Below are 24,676 nucleotides of genomic sequence, written 5' to 3'. Positions count from 1 at the left end.
GTCCTTGTGACTGTCCCTGCCTTTGAGGACGAAAAAAGCGTTTGCCTGTAGTCTTCTTAGGTTTGACAGGAAAAGCCTTTTTCTTGTCTGCAGTACGGTCCAGGACTTTCTCAAGATCCTGTCCGAACAGAAGGTCTCCCTCAAAGGGGATGCCACATAACCTCACTTTTGAGGCTGAGTCTCCCGACCAAGACTTCAGCCAAAGTGCCCTACGTGATGAATTTACGAGGGCAGCGGTCCTGGCTGACAATTTAACAGACTCCGCAGAGGCATCTGCTATATAGCCTGCTGCTTTATGTAGCATAGGAAGGGAATCCAGAATTTCCTTTCTGGAGGTCCCCCCTTCCAAGTGGCCTTGTAATTGTTCCAGCCAGACCTCCAAGTTGCGAGCCACTATTGTCGTGGCCATTGCAGGTTTTAAGTTATTCATGGTTACTTCCCATGACCTCTTTAACAGTACCTCCATCCTTTTATCCATGGGTTCCTTTAGAACACCCATGTCCTCAAAGGCGAGATCTGTTGACTTTGCACACTGGGAAAAAGCTGCGTCTACCTTGGGCACTTTATTCCAAACACAAGAGGGGTCCTCGCTGAAGGGGAATCTCCGCTTCATGCTTTTAGGAAAAAATAACTTTTTCTCTGGTTCCTCCCACTCTTTTTTGATTGAGTCTATCAGTGTGCTATGAACCGGAAAGACCCTAACTGAATCAGTTTTAAGGGTCTGATACATCCGGTCATGCAAGGACAGGGAGACTGGCTCCTCTCTGATTTCGAGCGTCTCATAAATTACCCCCAGTAAGGCATCAACCTCCTCGAGTGAGAGCCTGTATCTGGGAGAGCTTGACCCTTGAACAGGAACATCTCTGGATGATGCCGCCTCACTCAGGCCATCCAGAGAATCAAGTTCCTCCTCCTCTGATTCGTCACCTACAACTGGGGTGGAAGCAGAGGGAACTGCGGCTGGTTTTGGGGTTTCAAGGTTCGCTAACATTGCTTTGATGGACTCCATTTCTTTCTGTACTCCAGAAATCAAATCCTTACAAGCTCCCGTAGCTTCCTTATAGACCAATTTGTCTATGCATGGTTTACAAAGGGGCTTAGACCATCCTTCTTTTAATTTAGTCATACATGAAGGACATCTCTTCTTCCCCCCTGACCTCTCTGGTTCTTTGGGCAGAGCCTAAGGCAAGAGAAGGAGAGAAGAAGGAAGGGAAAAAACAGACAAGCCAACGTCAGCGAAACCTTTAGCAAAATAGGACGCCTTCACCAAACACCTATGTGCACCCCACCAACCGCTAACAGGATTCGCAAGACTCTTTAGTCCGGATCCTGTTTGAGAGAGAGGGAGGGAGGAAAAATACACCTGGACCATTTCAAAATGCCTATGCATTGATTAGTCCATTACTCCCCCCCCCTCTCTCCCAGCCCTGTAGGTACAAGACACCTCTGTGTTTGCCTACCTGAGCTGGTTCGGCTCCACTGCCACTCTCCACTGCATCCATTTCGTTCAGAACACGCCTGGAGGCTTCCCCTCGTAATGGCGATAAAGCGATGCAGCACGAACGCTTGAAGCACGCGCTTAACCGCCTGGAGGCTTCCCTTCGTAATGGCGATAAAGCGATGCAGCGCGAACGCCTCGTGGCTGTGGCTTTTTATAATAGCCGCCAAGGTCCCGAACGTCCACGCTCGCCGCGCGACCCGGAACCGGTAGTGGATTGCCGGAAGTCCTCTATCCTCCTCCTGTGATGCACAGGCCGGAACTCGAAGCCTGTGCCCGCCCCCCGCCTGACTTCGCACCCAATTTAGAACCTATTGTCAGGCGGGGAAACGAACGCCCTCCCCGGGCTTCAGAAGGAGAACGCCGGTTCGAAGCTGCAGTCAACCCGACCGGAGGACTTCAAAAACGTCCGCTTACCAACAGGTAATCCGAACTCCTTCCCCGTCTCTTATGGGCTATCCCACCGTCAGGGGAAGGGGAGCTCCTGATCCAGCCTCCTCCTCCGGTGGAGGAAACACAAAGACTGAAGGGGAAGGGACGGAGACCACCCTTTAAAGATCTGGTTTGTGTTTCCTGCCTCTGGAGGTGGAGCCTATCTCTCTCTAGTGCTGTCCTGGACAGACGACTAGAGAAATAGAAGCTTTTATCTGCAGTACAACATCTAAGAGCTGGAAATGGCCCTCTAGTGGCAGAAGTATATATTACATGCTTTATCCGCAATTCCTTGGTAGCTTTATACAGAGAAGCAAAGGAGAAGTTTCTGGGGTTATTTTCATTTGCTTGCCTATTTCATCTTGAGGTGAGAGTTCTGAGAGCCTGGATTTGTGAATTTTGGAACATTTGGTCCCGTTCTTTCTCTCGTTTTTTTCACTATATATCCTCACTCATCGGTGTGTGAATTTTGACTTTTTCATTGACTGTTTCTATATTTTTATATTCATTATCAATTTTTTCAGTGGCACGATTTGCGCAGGACTCTTTACTTTATTTATTTGATGTGATAGTTTGTGTTTACTATTTTGTCCCGCTGCAATTTTGTATTATTTAGTAGCACTTGCACTTTTGTATCACTTCACTGTTTATTTTATATATTTTTTTATTGGTATATTCTCTATTTTTTACACGTATTTAGATATATTTTCACTTTTAGCACTTAGTGGCGCGAGGGTCCATTTTTACATTTAGTATTGCTGATCCCCTCCAGTCTCTTTTGACCACTTCCGGTCTATGGGGTTGGCTGTTGGCAATCAGCATGGTTCCCGATCATGCGATCATTACTACAGCTTGAAACCAAGCAAGCTGTCAGGTTTGTTTACTATGCATGTTTTGTCTACGTTTTTGTCCAATTATTAAGTAAACGTATCAGTGGATGTGAAAATATATATAAAGCCCTTGTACACACGGTCGGAGATTTCGTCGGAATGTGTCCGATCGGAATGTTTTGTCGGATATTCCGACTGTGTGTGGTCTGCATCGGACCGTTTCCGTCGGAATATCCGTCGGACCAACTTTTCCAACTTGCCGGAAATATTTTACAACAAAATGCTCATGTGTAGAGAATTCCGATCGGACAAAGTGCCACGCGTGCTCAGATCAAATTCCTACACCAAAGCTATTGGCTACTAGCCTGAACGTAGTCCCGTCGTAACGAAATAACGTCATCATGTCGAATTTTCCAACAACTTTGTCCGACCGTGTGTATACAACAGTTTAGGACAAAATCCGTCGGACAAAATCCGTCGGACAAAATCAGACGGATTGGGTTGTCGGAATCTCCGACCGTGTGTACAAGGGCAAAGATATACAACTACTCCTATGTTTGCAACTCACATAAGAGAGACTTCAACTCGAACTATTATGTTGCTTATTATGCTCCTTTCCTTTTTTTTTAAATACATACAAAAAAAACATGTTGTTAGAGGAGGAGCGATGACGTCACGTTGTACTATAAGGAAGTGACGGTAATCCGTGTCCTCCACGTCCAGTCGAAGCAACGTAACGTTACGAAACGCGTCGACGTAAGCACGGACGTTGCGCCTCTAATGGGTCACTTCCAATTGGATGAGCGGATTACAACCTAACAGCGGCAAGCGGCTTACAGAGGGTGAAGCGCCAAATGGACTGCACAAAGCAAAGGTGTAGACACTACAACCTTAACCGAATGATTCATAACATACCATCGGACAAGTTAACGGAATACAAAACTATTGGTACCATCGGATCACGAGTCCCTTCTGATGCGGAATCAACCACAATTAACATACCTTGGTCCGGAGACATAAAAGGAAGGGTAATGTAAACCATGGACTAACAACACACACCTGCCTGGTAGGTAGAAATAAAGTGATGTACTGCAGCGGTATGGAAAGCATCATATGAAGAGGACGGTGACAATTACTCTATTACATGGTGTTTATTTGATGTTTGGATAACACCATTGCGTTTAATAAGGACTTTAGTTTGATTATTATTGATGGGATACCGATGGTAGATGACTTTACTCCACTGACAGCTAATCTTGATTGATGAGAGAATAACAAATTGGAGTACACTTACCGTGAATATTGTCTGCCGGGAAAGAATATTCAAATGATACATGATAATAGAAAAAACACGGATTCATAAACTTTCGCAGAAAAAAATATATGAACTTTTTTGAACGCAACCCCAGAATGAGTGCAGAGTTCCAATTGCTAAAGTTATAGAGCAAGGTGACCGGTTTAGCAGGAAATCTTGATCCAACCATAGATTCCACAACCCTAGGGGCTGCGCATGTGCTGTGGCTTAGCCCTATTATTGATAAGTATTATCATTTTTGACTATTTAGCATAAAGATTTGTGCATTAGTGGCTATCGGCACATGCGCAGCGATAGAGGCGCCTCGTCCATTATTTGTTGTATGTATGTCTATTGTTTGATGTTGGTGTATATAGGAAGTAGCGTAGTAGGATTAGTATTGTGGGGTATTTATGAAATGTATAGGTAGAGCAGGATAAGAGTACTTTTAGTAAGCCATTGGGCTAAGCCAATATTACATGTATAAATTTTAGTAACTTAATAAACTTTTTGGATTTATTTAGTTTCCAACTCTTTATTTGCCCATTAATACTAAAGTAGCCACCTTTGCCACCTTGGGTTGCCCCTTCTCTTAGGCGTACCCTGAGGTGGAAAAAAATCCTCTTTTTTTTATATGTTTGTGAATAGGCTATAGTGCTATCCCCCAAAATTTGGAGGAGCGGTATAAAGTGGTTTATTTTGGAAAAAAGAAAATAAGGAATTTCTTTATATTCGCACTGAAGACTATTTTAGAGGCAAATATAAAATAAGGTCATTTTGTTTGTTTTGAGTTGTTTACATACAAACCTGGCAGCTTGTTGAGGTCAGATAAAGCCTCTGTTTAATACTGTAATGATAAGACACAATTACAGCATAAAAATAGATTGTGCTTTTTTTCAGTCTATTAACAAATTAAAGTGGACTATTACTTACTATAACAGTATACCAAATAGAAGCCCTATATGTCTTTTATGAAATCTAAAAAAATATTTAGGTAGGCACATTAAGGTAAAATTGTTTAGGTAGACATATTTTCCTTGGTAATTTTGTCTACGTTATTGCATTCCTCGTGTTTTTCTTTATTTATTTCTATAACCTAATGAAATGTTTCAAGACAAAAACGAAATTAGGGTCCCCCTGCTTATTTTGTGTGCATTATTGTATGCTTCTAATTTTGTTTCTGTATTTATTTCTAAAACCACATAAAAGTAACTTGATAATAACTGACTAATCAACACTAACACTGCTAAATCTGGTCATCCAGGCACCAATGACCTCCCATTACAAGAAAGGGTTTAACCACTTAAGCCCTGGACCATTTTCCAGCTAAAGGACCAAGCCCCTTTTTGCGATTCGGCACTGCGTCGCTTTAACTGACAATTGCGCGGTCGTGCGACGTGGCTCCCAAACAAAATTGGTGTCCTTTTTTTCCCCACAAATAGAGCTTTCTTTTGGTGGTGTTTGATCACCTCTGTGGTTTTTATTTCTTGCGCTATAAACAAAAATAGAGCGATAATTTTGAAAAAAATTCAATATTTATCACTTTTTGCTATAATAAATATCCCCCAAAAAAAATAAAATATATATATATATATATATATATATATATAAAAAAAAATTTCCTCAGTTTAGGCCGATACGTATTCTTCTACATATTTTTGGTAGAAAAAAAAAAAATCGCAATAAGCGTTTATTGATTGGTTTGCGCAAAAGTTATAGCGTCTACAAAATAGGGGATAGTTTTATGGCATTTTTATTAATAATTTTTTTTACTAGTAATGGCGGTGATCAGCGATTTTTTATTGTGACTGCGACATTATGGCGGACATGTTGGACAATTTTGACACATTTTTGAGACCATTGGCATTAATGCAGAGAACAGTGCGATTAAAAATGCACTTACTGTAAACATTTTGCTGGCAGTGAAGGGGTTAACACTAGGGGGCACTGTAGGGGTTAAGTGTGACCTAATGTGTGTTTTTTTTATTGTAGGGGGCGTGGCTTGGCATGTGACATCACTGATCGTCGTTCCCTATGGCAGGGAACAGACGATCAGTGACAGGCTCACTAGAAAGCACGGGGAGGTTTGTTTACACTTACCTCTCCCCGTTCTTCAGCTCTGTGACCCGATCGCGGGACACCGACGGCGATTGGGTCCCACGGTCACGGAGCTCAGGACCGAGTCACGAGTGCGCCGCTGACGTATATCAGCGTGAGGCGGTTCTTATGTGGTTAAGCACCTTTCAGCTCTCATTTGGAGATGTTAAAGTGACTCTGTCATAAGAGACATATGAGGGCTGTTATTGCGTAACTTCTGAAAATGCTAGATTCCTGGCTGTCTATGACTTTGCTATGTTTTCAATGAGTGCCAGAAAAGCGTCAGAACTACCTTTTTTTACTATCTCTATACTTTTGCTACATCAGCAATTCAGTTAGCAGTCAAAGCATCACAATGACAGCCAAGGAACTAGCATTCTCAAATAAGGAGGGCAGTAATGGAAGCCTCCATTAATTTCACATCACAGTTCCTATAAACACAGTTCTTAATGGGACTTCTGACTGTCACTTTAAATAAGCTACTAGCAGGCTTTCAACAAGCTTCACATAGTGCTGAAGTGATAGCCTGGTAACAGCTTGTTTAAAATGACAGCAGTAACTCTCATTACAATCTGTTTAACATCCTTGAACTGGATCTGAAAGGAACTGAAAAGACTTTCAAAAAGCTGCGTAAAGCATGCTTTCAGTACAAAAGTACAGGTAGGTGTTGATGCAGTACAAATATATCCAAATTCTTCCTATAGTTTTCAAGTGTGCCCATTCATGAAATGAAAGGATAAGTTCATCTTTTGTAACATGTTACACCCATATTCAGGGCGTAACATGCAACATGTTACAAATAACCTTGCCCCCACTCCCCTGTTCTGACAGGTAGCAGGGATTCTCCCTGTATTTTGGCCCAAACTTGTTTTACATACACACGGTCCCACAAAGTTGTCGGAAAATTCGATCTGAACGCGGTGACATACAACACGTACAACGGGACTATAAACGGGCCAGTAACCAATAGCTTTTGTCTCGTAATTTATTCTGAGCATGCGTGGCACTTTGTCCATCAGAATTGTCTACACACGATCGGAATTTAAACGATCGGATTGTGTTGTCGGAAAATTTTAGATCCTGCTCTCAAACGTTGTGTCGGAAATTCTGACGGAAAAAGTCCGATGGAGCCCACACACAATCGGATTTTCCCGACAACACAATCCGATCGCACATTTTCCGTCGGAAAGTCCGAGCGTGTGTACAGGGCATTACTGTCACAGTGTAACTGCATGGCTCTATCGAAGGTACGGACAAACAGATACACAGACGGTCTGCACGACCATGGCATTACACCCACAATCTGCTGATCCTGGGTGCAATGCTTTATAGGTCCATTACAAAAGAAATATTAAATACATATTTTTTTTACATGCATATTTTTTTTGCATTTATTATTCTTTTTGTAAAGACGAACTTATCCTTTAAAGTGCATCTCAAGGTAGAAGATTTTTTTTTTTTTACCATAATGCATTCTATGCATTAAGATAAAAAACCTTCTGTGTGCAGCAGCCCCCCCTCATACTTACCTGAGCCCCGTCTCGATCCAGCGATGCTGCACGAGGGACTCTGCTGTTCGGGACTCTCCCTCTTCATTGGCTGAGACAGCGGGGGAGGGGGGGGGGGCGGTGCTATTGGCTCCCGGTGCTGCCAGTGAGCCAATGAGGTGGGATAGTGGGTGGGGCCGAGCCATGGTTTTGTCTGAATGGACACACAGAGCAACAGCTTGGGTGCCCCCGAGCAAGCTGCTTGCTGTAAGGGCACTCAGCAGGAGGGCAAAATTATCCGAGAAGAGGAGGATCCAGGCTGCTCTGTGCAATACTACTGCACAGAGCAGGTAAGTATAACGTTTGTTATTTTTAACCAAAAAAAAAAAAAGAGAGTTCAGTATTACTTTAAGTAAGGTATGAAACCTTCTGCATGCAGATTCACCCCTTGCCCCCCCCCCCTCCCCATACTTACCTGAGCCCAATCTCGATCCAGTGATGTGCACGAGAGCACAGGCTCTCTCTCTCTCACTCCTCATTGGCTTAAAGACAGCAGTGGGAGCCATTGGCTCCCACTGCTGTCAATTACAGCCAGTGAGGGTGCAGGGGGTGGGGTCAAGCTGTGCTCTGTGTGTCAATGGAGCAGGGTTCAGGTGTGAGCCCGCATCTTGCTATGATGGCACTCAGCAGGGGGGAGAGGCCACTAGTGCTGGCAGGGGACCCAAGAGGAGGATCGGGGCTTCTCTGTGCAAAATCAATGCACAGAATATACAGTTTCCCTGAAAATAAGACCTAGTGTGATTGTCGGTGATGGCTGCAATATAAGCCCTACCCCCCAAATAAGCCCTTCCCTGAAAATAAGACCTACAAGGACTTTAACTAGGGCTTATTTGAGGGGTAGGGCTTATATTGCAGCCATCACCGACAATCACACTAGGTCTTATTTTTGAGGAAACAGGGTATGTGACATGTTTGTTTTTTAATGACTTTAGTATCCCTTTAAAATGGATTTACAGTAAAAAAATGTGTGCCATGTCTGGTAGGGAGAGGAGATTGTGAACCTCTCCAGTTGCTGGGATAAAATGGTGGTAACTGCACTAGCATCTTATGTATTTAAATACTGCAGTGCTGCTCCTTGAATACAATTATATATCTTCCGCTACTGTAACTTAAATAAAAGTTTTAAACATGTAGCTTCTTCACTTCACCAACAGAAAGTTGAACCTTAAAAGCATAGAAGTCAGTGTAAGCATGAGTATAGTACAATCTAAATCTGTGATTTTAGAAAGGTAAAGGAACCAACAGAGGCCCCAGACTCCCGCACATGAAATAAAGAAATAAACAAATCTGAATAATCAAATTATTTACAGTGAGGAGCTGCACGTTGTAAAGTATAATACACCTAAAATATACCTTTTTAAAATCACATATGTTGCATGTTCCCTTATTCGCAATGGAGGCGGCAGCACCAGACAGCTGATGGAAAAATCAGCTACAGTGCCGACATCGCTGGACTCCAGGACAGGTAAGTGTCCTATTATTAATAGTCAGCAGTTGTGCAGCTGCTGGCTTTTCATTTTTGCAGTGGTGGGCGGACCTCCGCTTTAAGGTTCAACTTTCTGTTGGTGGAGTGATTCAAGGAGTATTACTACTAGCACTGCAGTAAATACACAAGATGCTAGTTAGCTCAGCTTTTACTGTAAATTCATTTTAAAGTGATACTAAAGTAATTTTTCAAAAAATAAACATAAACATTTTATACCTATTCTGTGCGATCATTTTGCACAGAGAAGCCCCCGATCCTCCTCCTTTAGGGTCCCTTGCCAGCACTAGTGGCCTCTCCCCTCTGCTGAGGGACCTCATAGCAAGCTGTATGATATGGGGGCACTTGTATCTGAGTGCTCGCACCTGAACGCCGCTCTATTGACACACAGAGCACAGCTTGACCCCGTCCCCTGCTCCCTCACTGGCTGTAATTGACAGCAGTGGGAGCCATTGGCTGCATGCAGAAGGTTTCATACCTTAAAGTAATACTGACCTCCCATTTTTTTGGTTAAATATAACAAACATGGTATACTTACCTGCTCTGTGCAGTTGGTTTTGTATAAAGCAGCCCCGATCCTCTTCTTGTGTTCCTCTTTTCTGCTCCTGGCCCCTCACTCCTATTAAGTGCCCTCCACAGCAAGCAGCTTGCTATGGGGCACCCGAGCCAAGCTGCAGCTCCATGTGTCCATTTAGACATGGAGCTGCCATTCGGCCCCGCCCCCTCTCTTTCCTGATGGGCTAACTGACCTTAATTGACAGCAGCAGGAGCCAATGGCGCTGCTGCTGTATCTCAACCAATTAGAAGGAGCGTGCCAGACAGCTGAGGGAATTGTGGACATCACTGGTCAGAGAGGGGGCTCAGGTAAGTATTAGGGGGTACTGAGGAGGCTGCTACACACAGAAGGCTTTTTATCTTAATGCATAGAATGCATTAAGATAAACAAACAATCTTCTGCCTTTACAACTCCTTTAATTGACCCCTATTGCAGGGTTGTATTTCCACTGGTGTCTGTATGATGTCAGCATCTGGAAACTCCTACCTACGCATTTCACAACAGGGCATCTTTAGGTTTTCTGAGGACATCTTACAGTGATGAAACAAGTAGGATGGAGCATCTGGATGCTGACACCACATATGCTATACAGTGCCTTGCAAAAGTATTCACCCCCCCCCCCTTGGCATTTTTTGTGTTTTGTTGCCTTACAACCTGGAATTAAAATTTGAGGATTTGCATCATTTAAATTTACAGAACATGCCCACAACTTTGAAGATTTTTTTTTTATTGTGAAGCAAACAACAAATAGAACAAAATAACAGAAAAAGTCAATGTGCATAACTATTCAGCCCCGCTTTGGATAAGTCTCTATGAGTTTGCCACATCTTACCGCTGGGATTTCTGCCCATTCCTCCTTGCAAGTTGGATGGTTTGCACTTGTGAACAGCAATATTTAAGTCTGACCACAGATTTTCTATTGGATTGAGGTCTGGGCTTTGACTAGGCCATTCCAATACATTTACATGTTTCCCCTTAAACCACTCAAGTGTTTCTTTAGCAGTGTATTTGGGGTCATTGCCCTGCTGTAAGGTGAACCTCCGTCCTAGCCTCAATTCACACACAGAGTGGTAGAGGTTTTGCTCAGGAATATCCCTGTATTTAGCACCATCCATCTTTCCCTCAACTCTGACCAGTTTCCCAGTCCCGACTGCTGAAAAACATCCCCACAGCACGATGCTGCCACCACCATGTTTCACTGTGGATGGTGTTCTTTGGGTCATGTGATGTGTTGGATTTGCGCCAGACATAGAGTTTTCTTTGATGGCCAAAAAGTTCAATTTTTGCCTCATCAGACCAGAGCACCTTCCTCCATACATTTTGGGAGTCTCCCACATGCCTTTTCACAAACTCAAAACGTGCCATTTGTTTTTTGCTGAAAGAAATGTCTTTCTTCTGGCCACTCTGCCATAAAGCCCAACCCTATGGAATGTACGGCTTATTGTCGTCCTATGTACAGATACTCCAGTCTCTGTTGTGGAACTCTGCAGCTCCTCCAGGGTCACCTTAGGTCTCTGTGCTGTCTCTCTGATTAATGCCCTCCTTGCCTGGTCTGTGAGTTTTGGTGTGCAGCCGTCTCTTGGCAGGCTTGCTGTTGTGCCATGTTCTTTCCCTTTGGTTATATTTGATGGTGCCCTTGGGGTTCATCAAAGATTTGGATATTTTTTTACAACCCAACCCTTACTTGTCCTTAACAACATTGTCCCTTACTTGTTTGGATAGTTCCTTGGTCTTCATGGCAGTGTTTGGTTAGTGGTGCCTCTTGCTTAGGTGTTGCAGCCTCTGGGGCCTTTCAAAAAGGTGTGTATATATAATGACAGAGCATGTGACACTTAAATTGCACACAGGTGGACATCATTTCACAAAATTATGGGACTTCTGAAGGTAATTGGTTGCACCAGAGCTTTTTATGGGCTTCATAACAAAGGGGGTGAATGTGGACTTTCTGCATTTGGAGCATACATTCTCATACAGGAGTACCACCGAAGTCAAAGTGAATTTTTGTCTCTCCTTAATTTTGATAGGCTGCTGGCAGTGATACCAATGTGTTCATTCATAACCGAAGCATAGGAATCAGTATTACTATGGTTCAGTTTGTTCAGAAACATGGGAGACAGCGCAGAGCTCTTACTGTACATTAATTCCGTACAGCTGAGGCTGTGGAGATTGGAGGACAAAGTCCTCAATCTCCTTTCTCTGTCTCAAAAGTGAGACATCAGGGTCTTGTTTCGACTCTTGATATTTCCCCATTAGGGACTTTAGCCCCTTGATATTTCATCATAAGCGACTTGTTTAGACCCTTGCTATACATTACCAAAGCCCCCCTAAAGGGCTGCTTTAAAAAAAAAAAAAAAAAATTTAAAACTACAGCTACCATTCACCGCTCTACTGACACTGTCCAGTTTATATTTTTACAGTGACATTTGTTTGATTATATTTTTCTAAGTTTTCCTTACGCCTTGCTAGTTTAAAAAAAAAGTGAAGGCAATAAACCTTGGTGATCTTTGACCTTTCACAGTGTTCAGGTAGATCTCTACCTCTCAACAGGTGCCTAGCCATGGTCCTATTGCTTCTCTTTTTTGGGCACAATTTCAACAATTCTAGTTCTCTTCATAGGACTTTTTTTTTTTTCCATACATCTTAGGAACTTCATAAATAAGGTGCTCCACCCTCCCTAAAGCCCCATACACACTATCAGATTTTCTGCTGATTTTTGTCTTCAGATTTACCAAAACCATGTAACCGCGTTGTGCAAGGACCTGCCTGATTGCATACAGATTGAAACTCCTAAGGTTTGACCTCATATTATATGGTTTTGGTAAAGCTCAAGAAAAAAAATAAATAGAAAATCTGATTATGGGGCTTGTGAATTACCAATTCCATCCATTTTTTTCAAGGTCAATGCATGTAGCATAAATAACTGGAGAACCCAGCTCAAAAGCTACAGATAATTATGTACAGTAGTTGTGTAATGGTCTTACAAAAGGGGTTGTAGACAAATCTCACCAGTGGATTGTAGAGATGCACACTATATGGCAAAAGGCTTGTGGTCAAATAACCTTCACATACCGTGTTTCCCCGAAAGTAAGACAGTGTCTTACTTTCTTTTTATCCCCAAAAGCCCCACTATGTCTTACTTTCGGGGTATGTCTTATATTGGAAAAAAATTGTCTAATTTTTTGTTTTAACCATAAAATTAACATTTATTAACAACCTGAACAGTATTGTATTCACCACAAAACAGTTTTATAAAAGGAAGTGCCAAGAATGTCTTGTTACAACATTGCATAACATGTAAAACAATGAAAAATGGTAAGAACGAACAGTGGAATACTGGAAGATAAAACAGATTTATGTGTGATACAGTACCACCTGCTGTATTTAATCCAGTGTGACACCTGCTGATACCCACTGGGTTACATACAGCAGATGATACCCCAGTATGCCAGTGTGTATGTTTTACTGATGTATGATTAATACTGTGTGCATTACCGTATTTTAAGCAGGAGGCGGCAGTGACAAGTGCAGGGGACGGCGCAGTGACGTATGGAGAGGGGGACGGCTCAGGCGTGGGTAGGAGGCGGCGCTCATTAAGATCAGAGGGAAATGGCAGACGTGGCGACGTATGGAGAGGGGGGCGGTGCGGACGTGGGCAGGAGGCGGCGCGCAGCTAGATGAGAGGGAGGCGGCAATACCCCCGTGTTTCCCCGAAAGTAAGACATATGTCTTACTTTCGGGGTACGGCTTATATTAGCCGACCCCTCTGAAACTCCCGATACGTCTTACAATCGGGGGTGTCTTACTATCGGGGAAACAGGGTACAAGTTTTCAAAACCATTAATATAGAGTTGCCCCTCTCCAGCTTTAACAGATTCCACTCATCTGGGTAAATTTTCAACACGAGGCGTTATCTGTGGGAATTTATGCCCATTTATTCAAAAGATCATCAGTGCACTCACGTAATGATGTTGAAGATCAGGCTTGCAGGCGTGTTTAATTTTATCCCAATGGCGCTCAGGGCTCTCATAACAAACCACTCGAGATCTTCCTTACCAAACTCATCAAGTCACATCTTTTTGCACATGAACCTTCCTCAGGCTGTTACCAGGTTAGAAGTGCACAATTGTCTTAAAATATTATTGATCGTTGTAGCATGAGCAGTAATCTTCTCTGGAAACACCTGATCAAAATAGCTACAATATCTACATTATTCTGTTCTTTCCACTGTTTTCTAGAGGCGACCGCCAGCTCTCTTGTAAAACCAATCCTAGTAGCTAACTATCCACTGGATTGTTTTTACAAGCAGGAGTGATCATAGAGCCGAATAAAGACTAGATCTCCTTTTTTTTTTGGCTATGATTATCGTAAGCAATGACCTGACATCACTTCCACTTTACCTGGATGTAAAATATTTTTAAAAATGAAAAGCATTTGATCACACGCTTTTAAGGGTAGAGGAGGGAGCTGGGGTCTGCATCTGTCTCCATATAGACTACCTGTCATATGGGAGGTTTGCATTCTTTTGACAGGCAATAAAATTGATAACTATTTTTTCTTAGAGTGTCCCTCCCTCCACCATACAAAGGCTAATGCACACATCAATAAGACATCCTATGTAAATATAAAGTGGTAACCAGCAAAGGCTTTTATAGCATCACCTATGAATAGTAGAATTGACATTGCTTGTTGCCATTGAGCGAGTGCAATTTTAAAGCATGGCGTGTTTGGTATCTACTTAGCGTAACATCATTGTTTATATTTTACAAAAATATTGGGTTATGCATTAAAATCCAAAATAGTATTTTTAAAAAAATACATTGCGTTTGAAAAGCCACTGCAGAAATCCCAAGTCACATGAAAAAAAAATTAGCAAAACCCAATTTATGCTATAGGACAGGGATATGCAATTAGCGGACCTCCAGCTGTTGCAGAACTACAAATCCCATGAGGCATAGCAAGACTGACAGCCACAAGCATGACACCCAGAGGCATGATGAGGCTTGTAGTTTTGCAACAGCTGGAGATCCGCTAATCGCATATCCCTGCTATAGGGCCTCAGAGAGAAAAAATAAAAAAAAATGTATATATAAAGAAATAAAAATACTGATTGTAAAGCCTAGTACACAGGCTAAATGGCAGATGGCATCAGCCAGTTCAATATAAAAACTGTTGACATTCGGCCCATGTGTACTGGAGTCGGTCCAAAAAAGGTCTGGCAATCGGCTCCCAATCAGCACACTTAGTCTCAGGCAGGGGGCCTCTTCCTGTCAGAACATAAAATATGACAGCAAGACGAAAATAGCTGTCCTATTGTGAGATAGTTGGTGCAGCTGTACGGTCGTTTTTTGTTCAGCCCTACCAGAAGGAGGGAAAAAATAAAAAAAAAAAAATAAAAAGGGAAGAAGAAGGACGGACGGACACACACACACACACACACACACACACACACTAGCATTTGAGACTTTACATGTAAACAAAGCACCACAAAAGACCTGAGGGTCAAGTGGTTAACCTACTGGCATCCATCCAGAACTAAAAACAAAATTTGAGCAAAGCTGGCTTTCAAAACTTACATTTTAGTCAGGCCAATAGCATAGAATATTGGGGTACACAGATACAATCTAGAACAAAAAGCCACCCATAGCAAATGCCCATTATAAAATAACATTTTACAGGTGACTTAAGACAACACAGCTATTTTTTTTTCCTCATTAAGCCTCACTGGTTTATGTAACCTATATTTCAAAGTGATAAACATAATACAATAAACCTTCAAATCAGTTTTGTGTAAAAAGCTCCATATATAAGAAAAAAATAAAAAAATTCAAATAAATAGGATTCTTATTGAAAGCACATACGATAATATAGTCCACTTATTGGCACTCCAGGACTGGAGCTCTCTCCAGGGACACACACACAGTTCAATAATATTCATAAATAAAAATATCACGGACCCAAGCTCTACCTGAATTATACTTTCATGAGCAACATTACTTGGTATTCTACATGACTTAAAGATTTGTTGTTTTAACAACCTTGGCAGCAGGAACAAGATCTTCACTCTGCTACTCCATATTTCTTTTGGTACCTGGGGGAAAGCTGCAGAATAAGAAAAACATTCCGCTTCAGGTACCACCCTACCTTGCATCTATTAAAGCTGAACTCCAGGCAGATACAAAAGCTGCATCAATGTGTCTTTATATTTGATACATTAAAGTGTGCACAAAGCCCAAGCTTTTGTTTTGTTTTTGGACAGAGTAGGAAAGAAAGTCAAAAAGACAGACAAAAAAAAAAAAAAAAAATAAAATTAAAAAAAAAGTTTTGCCCACCACAGCAGCAGAAAAAATAAAGTGATCTGTCCACCGCAATCCCATAGATCTCCGCCATTACTAGTAAAAAATAAATAAAAAATGCCAGTGGCCTTTGATTTCGCCCAGCCTATGGCATACCTGTGCAATAATCATGCTGTCAAATTAGCATCTTGATATGCCACACCTGTGAGGTGGCTGGATTATCTCGGCAAAGGAGACGTGCTCACTAACACAGATTTAGATAGATTTGTGAATAGTAATAATATTTAAATATTGCCAAAGAGACACGTTGTGGTTTAGAGTCATCGTTTCCATTTATGCTGCTGGTTGAAATAAACCCAATAGTGCTACAAGGCTTATTTACTTTAAAGTTCTGGCGAGATTGTTTTGCACTTGACAGAATATGGAGTTGTAACTCCCTAGAGGAGTGGAACTGGGAAAACAAAACCAAATTGAATGAAGCCATCGTCTTCCCCAACTCCCTCATGCAGAAATGAACCAAGGGACTACGTAGACTTCAGGGACTCTACCTGAGAATGTAGGGACAGGTACGTCTCCTGTGAATCAATCAGATTCCCTGTAAAGAAGCATATATTTTGAGCGGATGGCAGACTACTAACCTGCTGGCTGCAGCGCTTCCCCCACTAGAGAGAAAGATGACTTAAGAAATTTGAGACTTTATTTTATTTTTTTTATTTGTAGTGTCTTTTGAAGACCAGGACCCCATCCATTGGGACCGTCAGTCTTATTCAGATAGGAAATAAGTGGGTTTTCTGGTGGTAGACCCAGCTATTTGAGAACTTCTCAACGGGGTACTACGATTCGTTTTGGTGGCAACCACACCTCCTCTGGATGAGGCCAATTGGCATAAATAACCTTTTGTAAACGAGGGTGCATAGAAAGATTTTCCACCAGGACCCAAACGTCATGACTTTGGGAGAAATGGATTTCAGAAGTGATAATAGAAGTTCAGCAGTTGAGATACACTCAGCTACAGATATATGATCTGATTATCAAGTATGGAAAGCCACATAGTTATGCCCATTTTTGGATCAAGTTCCAATATAAATGGCAGCAATTGAGGCAAGTTACAGTACATGGTCCAAGTAAAAAAAAAAAAAAAAAAAGTCTTTTTTTTTTTTTTTTTTTTTTTTTAGCCATTGTTGCTTTTATTTGCAATTTTTCACCCTTCATGACAAAAAAAAAAAAAAAAAGTTAAATTAAATTAAAGCACGAATTATAAAAATTACATTCTAAAGGGCAATGGGGTGTGAAGGGTTTGATAATCAACCCCGTTTCCCCCTTTACATTTTCTCACCATCAGCTTAAAAGCAGTATTAAAACCAAAAATTTAAATATTGCAACTTACCAATTGCTTAGATGTGGTGGATGCAAAAAGTATTTTGTTTTTGTTTTAAATAGGCTCCCCTCCCCCCCTTTATGTCATCTGTTCCAGCTAGTAACACTTCCCGTCTTAGGTGTCTGCATTCTGAATAAAGTATCAAAGCAGACACCTTGGACAGGAGATTTGGCAGTCTGGAGGGATGGTAGCGTTAGGTAGACTAGCAGGATATAGATGGACTTCACTAACAAATTGAAACTCCAGCTAACATTTAAAGCAGTTACAGTAGTTTTTTTTTTTTCCCCTTTGAGGATAAAGGTTTACATAAATAAAAAAAAATAAAAATAAAAAAAACGGACCATTACAAGCACCATCAATGGTAAATGGTTTGTCATAAGTGCTACATTGTCTGGACAGCTTGGTCTGTTAACCACTTAAGGACCAAACCTCTGGAGATTTGGTGTTTAAAAAGTTACGTTTTTTTTGCTAGAAAAACAAATCTATAATTTTTTCTAACACGCTAGAGAATAAAATGGCGGTCGTTACAATACACTTTTGGAAAAAAAAAAAAAAAAAAAAACACTTTTTTAAATAAACTGTGAAGTCAGTCCAGTTTGTTTATATTGTGAAAGATAATGTTACGCAGATTAAATACCCAACATGTCACGCTTCAAAATTGCGCCGCTCATGGATTGGCGTAAAATTATTAAAAATCTCCAAAGACAAGGTTTAAACACAAAAAAAAAAAAAAAATAAAATAAACTGTACAGGTTGCACATTTTGAGTGACAGGAGGTCTAGAGCTAGAATTATTGCTCTCGCTCTAAAGATCACAGCGATACCTCACGTGTGGTTTAAACACAGTTTTCATATGCGGGCACTACTCACGTATGGATGTGAGCTTGGCACGTTAAGAATTTTTTTTTTTTTTTTTAAGAAAAGTGCCTTTAAAGAACTATGAACAGAAGTGATGTTTTGACTTTGCTTACGCCCACAGAGGAGAAAGGGCCTGGTCGCCTCCGGTAATTGGCGGAGGGCACCGGAGCGCAGCGGGAGGGGGCTCTCTCCCACCGCCGATAAAAGTGATCTCACGGCGAATCCGCTGAAGAGACCAAATTTATCTGAAAGCGGACCGCCCGCTGCCATAACAAAGATATTTCTCTTCAAAAGTGGCACTGTAAAAAACGACAGCAGGTGGTCCGTAAGTGGTTAAAGGGCGTTTAAATATAAAAAAATAAAAATAAAACCACTACCACCACCACACACAGTTACTGGCAGGATCGCTAGGTGAAAAAAAAAAAAAAAAAAAAAAATAAGCCTAAAATGAATGCAGCCACTACATGCAAGAATTGGTAAGCTGTGATTTAATCATTTGTTTTGGGGTTTAATACGGCTTTAATGTTAAAGCCTGCAAAGAAAAGCTGATAAACCATAAGAATACAACCACTTACCTATAAAACAGTTTAATAACTTTATTTCAGGCATTCATGTGGTGCTGATAATATGTACTGCACATTTGCATCAGTCCCTACCCTTACAGGCTAAGGTCACCATCTTGTATGCATACATACTTTTACACAAACACAATGAATATACATACTGGAAAAAAAAAATAGAAGCATTTTACATGTTTTCAATGCTTTAGCTGCATTCATTTGCTACAACGTAACTCTTAACAATACAAGTTCTGAAGTATAAATACCATTTTGTTACATGGAACAGAACATTTGGATTATATTCCAATCACACTAGGTCTACTTAGGCTCTGAGACTGTCTGAATCATGCACACTCCTGGCTATGCTCATGGGAGCTTAAACAGGATTTTAGATGACCATCCACCAGTTGGTAGGGTTCACTCAAGTGAAAACCAGTAACTGTCTGCTTTTCTGAAGTCAGAGAAAGTATGTGAATGGGTGATGTTCCCAAGCTCCTCAGTATTCTCTATCAGCAAGTCATCTACTGGATTACAATGTGGGGGGGCTGCTTGTATGATTCTGTGAATCTCAAATGCAGTTTAAGTGACAACCAATCTGACAGGCAAGGCTCACTTGTTCTCCAGAAGCCAGGGTGCATCAACTTTTAAATGAGATTTTACACTTTTAAAAAGAACCTTGAATTGGCAGGGGTCTCATGTCTCAAACACTGCTGGCCAGCTGACGACAAGGAGGTATATTACCACCACTTGTTGCCTTTGACGACAAGGCAGCCCAGACTAGGAAAACCACTGCATTTCAAATGTGCAGCACAACCCACAAAAAGGAGAAACTGGTTCTGCACACTGTAAACTCAAAATGTCACATGCTGTTGTTAAAGTCTCCTATTTTTGAGAAACTTTTAGAAACATTCGGACTGGAGAATCTTCCATTGGCTTAAAAGATTTGGTTTCTGTAAATGGAGGAGAGAAAAATAAATAAAATAAAAAGTTTACAGTAAATTAACATGCAATGTAAAAAAGCAAGTAAAAAAGCAAACTGGTATGATTTTAAGTGAAAACAAAAAGCATATACCCCCAGAACAGAACAGCATTTCCTCTTTGCCAGAGAGCTGTAAAGCCTAGACCAGCAAAATGCAAATATAGCCAACATGTGAAAGCTTCAGATAACAGAGGCCCCAAACCCCCGTATCAGCAGGAGATCGGAACTCTGCCCCATGTCTCACTTTGAAGCTTTAGTACCACTCTAAAGCCTCGTAAAACACTACTAGCTTTTTTTTGTCCAACCCAGCAGCCTGAACTGGGGAAAAAAAGAAAACCAACACTGACAGCTTACGTCAGAGCGCTGTACTAACAAACTAATGTTAATATAGAGATCTCCCCTGCTGTGCTATTTTGTGCCGACAGGATGATGGCCCCCCTGAGAGAATACTCTGGTCAGCAGATCTTTTTCGGTCATGACCCTTCGACAGGAACGGCCAGATTTTGTTTGGTCGGGTGCCATAAACACGGGCCGAATGTGGGCTGGTTTCTATTAAACCAGCCAATGCTGCCCGACATTAGTCTTGTGTGTACTAGGCTTTAGGCAGGCCATACACTGTGCAACACATGGCTTGCAGGAAAGAAATTTGCTTGATTCCCTTTTCACAGATAGTGAATCCCTCTTGCCGAGTCACTAATCTCCCACTGAGAGGAAAGACATCGATTATTGCCAACGGCTATATGTGTTTTTACACAAGTTGATCAACTTTGTTGATTCGACCTGCCCATATATGGTTCAAATCACGACAGTTTAGCAGAAACCGTCCGAGATTCAGACAGACAGTCTATTGCAGGCCTTAGGTGATGCAAGTTTCTTTCCTGTACCTTATGCATATAACCCCAATTAAAACGATTACGCAGTGTTGATGGGGGAATTCCTCCTGCAGAATTGTGGGTATTGTGTTCTCACGGCAAAAGAGGGGTTAGGGTGCCGCCCCTGCTGGCAGAACACAGAATATAGCCAACTGCTAAAGCACTGGCAATAGTTGCATGCTAGAAATCTGACATGCTGGTTGTACTCAAGTCAATCGATGGATTGACTTGGGTACATTCAGCCTGGCCATACATGGATTGAATCTCAGCCAGTCACTACTGAACTGGCCAAGATTCAAACTATCTATGGCCTACTTAAAGGGGCTGTAAAGGCAGAAGGTTTTTTTTATTTTTTTATTTTTATTTTTTTAATCTTAATGCATTCTATGCATAAAAAAAAAAAAAAAAAAAAAAAACCACACGTTTGTACAGTAGCCACCCCAGCACCCCCCCCCCCCCCATTACTTACCTGAGCCCCATCTCTTCACAAATGTCTAAGCCGTCTGGGACACTCCCTATTGGCTGAGACACAGCAGCGGCACCATTGGCTCCCGCAACTGTCAGTCAGACAATCCGGGAGAGAGGAGGCAATGCTCCATGTCTGAATGAGAGCGAGAGCCCAACTCTTGCAGCCCACAATATACAAGGGCTCTGGAAAGTCTACTCATTGCAAATGGTCTGGAATGATTCCCCATAGAAAAAAAAAAAACGGTGCTAAACTAAAATGCTCATTATCGCCCCTAAAAGTGGCGAAACGTTTTTTTTTTTTTATATCAGCTACTAGCTGTCAAGATACATTGTTCAGAAAGGGTTTTCAAAAGTCCACTGTACATGAAGCCTTATGCATATACCCCCCACAAAAAAAAAAAAAAAAAAAAAAAATAGGATTTTTGTATTCACCGTAAAATCCCTTTCTCTGTAATTCACCGAACGACACAGCTCCTCTCTAACTAAATGTGTTTGCCTAGTTCTCCTAGTGGTAGGCTAACAACACACAGAATTGTCAGTACCGCCCAGGGGGCAGACCCTTTGCTAACATCCCTCCCTGCTGCCCCAGCAGCTTCAGTACGTCAACAAGCAGTATAACGTAGAGAAAGGAAGGGTGGGTGCTGTGTCGGTTGGTGAATTACAGAGAAAAGGATTTTACGGCGAGTACAAAAATCCTATTTTCTCTTATATTCACCGACCAACACAGCTCCTCTCTGTAACTAAATGGGACGTCCCCAAGCAGTGCCAAACGAGGGGTGAAAAAAAAATAAAACCACACAGCATTACAACTTCATCCACCATGGCAAGTGGAAACTAGTGAAACTAAACCCAGCAGTGTACGGAAAAACACACCGCCATATAACCGGATATTCTCAACAGGAGAGATCAACACTGCAACCTTTGTGCGGAAGTAATGCAACAGTGCATTAACAAACAGCACTGCATTTTTAATTGAAAAACCAGGAAAAAAATAATATAAAAATCTCAATTGCAACTACATGGCCGCCTGCAAAAACTTTGCGGCCAAAACAGGCATCAGCCGATGCACTGATGTCCACCTTGTAGAACTTGGTAAATGTATGGACAGACGACCAGGTCGCCGCCTTACACACCTGAGCGACCGACGCTTGGTGTTGGAAGGCCCAGGACGTTCCGACTGCTCTTGTAGAGTGGGCCGTGACTGCAAAGGGGGGCACCTGCCCCTTCAAGGCATAGGCTCGGACTACAATCTGCCTGATCCACCTAGAAGTGGTGGCAGACGAGACCGCCATACCCTTCTTTGGACCAGCCACCGAAACAGCGAGTCTGACTTCCGAAAGGGAGCTGTGGCAGACAAATACACTTTACCCTAACCACATCGAGAGCGTGAAGGGCCACCTCCTTGGGGTGCTTCGGCTTAGGACACAACGAGGGTAATACAATGTCCTCATTGATATGAAAAGCCGAGACCACCTTCGGTAGAAAGGACGGTTGCGGACGCAACACCACCTTATCCCTGTGGATGACCAGATAAGGAGACTTGCAGGACAAGGCCGCCAATTCCAAAACTCTCCTGGCCGATGTGATGGCCACTAGAAAGACCACTTTCTGTGAAAGGGTCAACAAGGGAATCTCCCTGATATTCTCAAAACGGTGGCTTTTGAAGCACCGACAACACCAGGTTCAAATACCATGGAGGCAACGGTGGACAGACCGGATAGACTACATGTCGTACCCCCTGAACAAAAAGGTACTCACTAATGAGACGCCAGTGGTCCCGGGAAAAAATAAATAAAAAAGACAGCCAGGGCTGAAATTTGCCCCTTAATGGTGCTCAACGCCAACTTCTGGTCTACACCTTGCTGAAGAAACAGCAGGATCCTGGATATAGAAATGGAATGCGGATGCCATCCTTTCTCCTCACACATGGAGATGTAGGCCTTCTAGGTACGATGGTATATCTTCCGTGAAGAAGATTTCCACGCCAACATAGTTGGAATCACAGAGTCCGACAAACCCCGGTTCCTCAGCACCTGGCTCTCATTAGCCATGCCGTTAAAGCCAGCGATAGTAAAGCAGGGTGAAAGATTGGACCTTGAGACAGGAGGTCCTCCCACAGCAGCAGTCGCCAGGGAGCGTCTGCCACAAGATGCACCAGGTCTGCGTACCAGGGTTGCCGAGGCCAATCTGCGGCCACCAGGATTACAGGAATCCCCTTCGGCTTCCACTCTGCGCAGCAGGCATGGTAACAGTTTTAGCGGAGGAAAGGCGCCAGTGAGACGAATCTCGGCACCTTCCGATTGAGACGGGAGGCCAATAGATCCACATCTGGTGTGCCCCATTTCAAGCACAGCAGCCTGAATATCTCCGGATGCAATGCCCATTCTCCTGGGTCCAGCATCTGGCGACTCATAGTCTGCCTGCCAATTTTCCACCCCCAGGATGTAAATGGCCGACAGGGCCAGAACGTGTCGCTCTACCCACCAAAGTATGTGAGCAACCCCCTGAGCAGCGGCTGAGCTTCTTGTTCCCCCTTGGTGATTTATGTACGCCACAGCCGTGGTGTTGTCTGACTGTATCCTGATCGGACGCCCTTGAAGACACATCGACCATGTGTGAAGACACAGCCTGATCGCTCTCAATTCTAGCAGACTGATCGGCAACTCGGATTCTTCCGTCGACCAGAGGCCCTGTGCCGACTGAATCCCCATCACTCCAACCCAGCCGGTTAAGACTGGCGTCTGTAGCGATCACTGTCCATTTCAGAGGAAGGAATGATTTTCCGGACTGAATCACTGGGGACCAAAGCCACCAGATCAGAGTCCCCGACTGGCTGGCTCACCTGGATCTGCCGATCCAAGGACAATGGAGATTTGTCCCATTTTGTCAAAATTTCCTTCTGCAGGACTCTGGTGTGGAACTGGGCATAAGGTACTGTCTCGAAGGAGGCCACCATGAGTCCCAGTACTTGCATGCAAAAGCAGAGCGATGACCACTTGCGGTTCACCAGTAGTTTGACCGCAGATCTGAGAGTCTGCAATTTGTCTGAAGGGAGAAAGACTCTCTCTTCCCTGGAGTCCAATAGTAAACCTAGGTATTCCAGACGCTGGGTCGGTACAATCACCGACTTCCTTAGGTTCAACAGTCACCAAAATTCTCGCAGGGTCTGCATGGTGATCACCACATCCTCCTCTAATTCTGAGGGGGAAGATGCTCTCAGGAGGAGACAGTCTAGGCAGGGAGGGTTGTTAGCACAGGGTCCTCCCCTTGGGCAGTACTGACAATTCTGCGTATTGCGTTACAATTTTGCCTAGTTCTCCTAGTAGGCCAACAAACCCATTTAGTTACAGAGAGGAGCTGTGTCGGTCGGTGAATATAAGAGAAAGAACAATTACAAAACATTACTACATCATGTCGAAAGTTACACAATTTTTGCCCCCCCCTTATTGTTCAATTAAGCCCCAGTAGAGGACAACATACATCAGCAGAAGCTGGAATAATGAAGCCTTTTTTTTTTTCTATATTATATATA

At 42.6% G+C, this 24,676-nt stretch overlaps 1 protein-coding gene across 4 annotated transcripts in view; it reads right to left on the bottom strand.

Moving 5' to 3' along the window:
• Positions 1-18,836: 18,836 nt before the first annotated feature.
• The window catches only part of DSN1 (DSN1 component of MIS12 kinetochore complex), a 45,535-nt gene continuing 39,695 nt past the window's right edge, over positions 18,837-24,676 (bottom strand). For all 4 annotated transcript variants that reach the window (XM_077470160.1, XM_077470158.1, XM_077470159.1 and 1 more), the window contains exon 10: positions 18,837-19,775. In XM_077470160.1, the coding sequence (XP_077326286.1) occupies positions 19,708-19,775 (68 nt within the window). In that variant the 3' untranslated portion in view covers positions 18,837-19,707. The remainder of the gene's footprint in view (positions 19,776-24,676) is intronic.

This window comes from Lithobates pipiens, unplaced genomic scaffold (genome assembly GCF_037356315.1).
Source record: "Lithobates pipiens isolate NorthernLeopardFrog02 unplaced genomic scaffold, aLitPip1_a1.2 Scaffold_8, whole genome shotgun sequence".
NCBI lineage: Eukaryota > Metazoa > Chordata > Amphibia > Anura > Ranidae > Lithobates > Lithobates pipiens.
The sequence above is the reverse complement of the archived record's forward strand: the minus strand, read 5'-3'. Positions and strand labels throughout refer to the sequence as shown.